The sequence below is a fragment of the Habropoda laboriosa genome, unplaced genomic scaffold (assembly GCF_001263275.1).
Source record: "Habropoda laboriosa isolate 0110345459 unplaced genomic scaffold, ASM126327v1 C5922691, whole genome shotgun sequence".
Lineage (NCBI taxonomy): Eukaryota > Metazoa > Arthropoda > Insecta > Hymenoptera > Apidae > Habropoda > Habropoda laboriosa.
This window is the reverse complement of record NW_017127237.1, coordinates 1-561: the sequence shown is the minus strand read 5'-3', so window position 1 is coordinate 561 and position 561 is coordinate 1. Positions and strand designations below refer to the sequence as shown.

The following is a 561-nucleotide window of genomic DNA, read 5'->3' as shown; positions in this document are numbered from 1 at the left end:
GAAATAATTTATCCTTTTGTTGCGATTATTTATTCCCTCTACTCACATCGCCTCGTGAATTCTGTCGCACGAATCCAGCACGAACTGTCCCTGAAGCATGATGACGAACAGGTGCATCAGTTGACACAACGTAAAACTGCAGTATCTGTAGAAGTCTATGTCGAAATCCGACGTACTCAGCTGATTTGCAAACAGTGAAAAATGTCCACAGATTAAACAACGCGAAATGTAGTCGTAGGAAAGAGGGAAAAGGAAGCTCACCTTGATCAGAGTAATACTGAAGCATAGAATCACCAAGCCTAAGCAGGTGAAAAGGTACGTGTCATGGCCGCGTTCAATTTCCTTTACAAAGCTGAATTGAAGAGAACGGATCAAAGAGAAACTGCGATAAAACGTGGTAGAGGAAAGAAGAACCACAAACTAACGAAAAAAACAAACAAACAAACAAAGATCGTGAATACTGACTTTATAGCACGTTGATGTCCCTGAATGGAGAAGCACGCGTTCTTGTACGCCTCTTTCGTCCAGTGGTCGAAATACTTCCCCTTCACGCTATTGTCC

At 42.4% G+C, this 561-nt stretch overlaps 1 protein-coding gene across 1 annotated transcript; it reads right to left on the bottom strand.

Moving 5' to 3' along the window:
- Nucleotides 1–46: 46 nt before the first annotated feature.
- Nucleotides 47–517, bottom strand: LOC108570040 (the record flags this gene model as incomplete). The annotated part of the gene is made up of 3 exons (XM_017941636.1): nt 47–180; nt 262–352; nt 466–517. Coding segments are annotated over 3 exons (277 nt in total), but the record flags the coding sequence as incomplete, so codon positions are not given.
- Between the last annotated feature and the right edge of the window lie 44 nt (nt 518–561).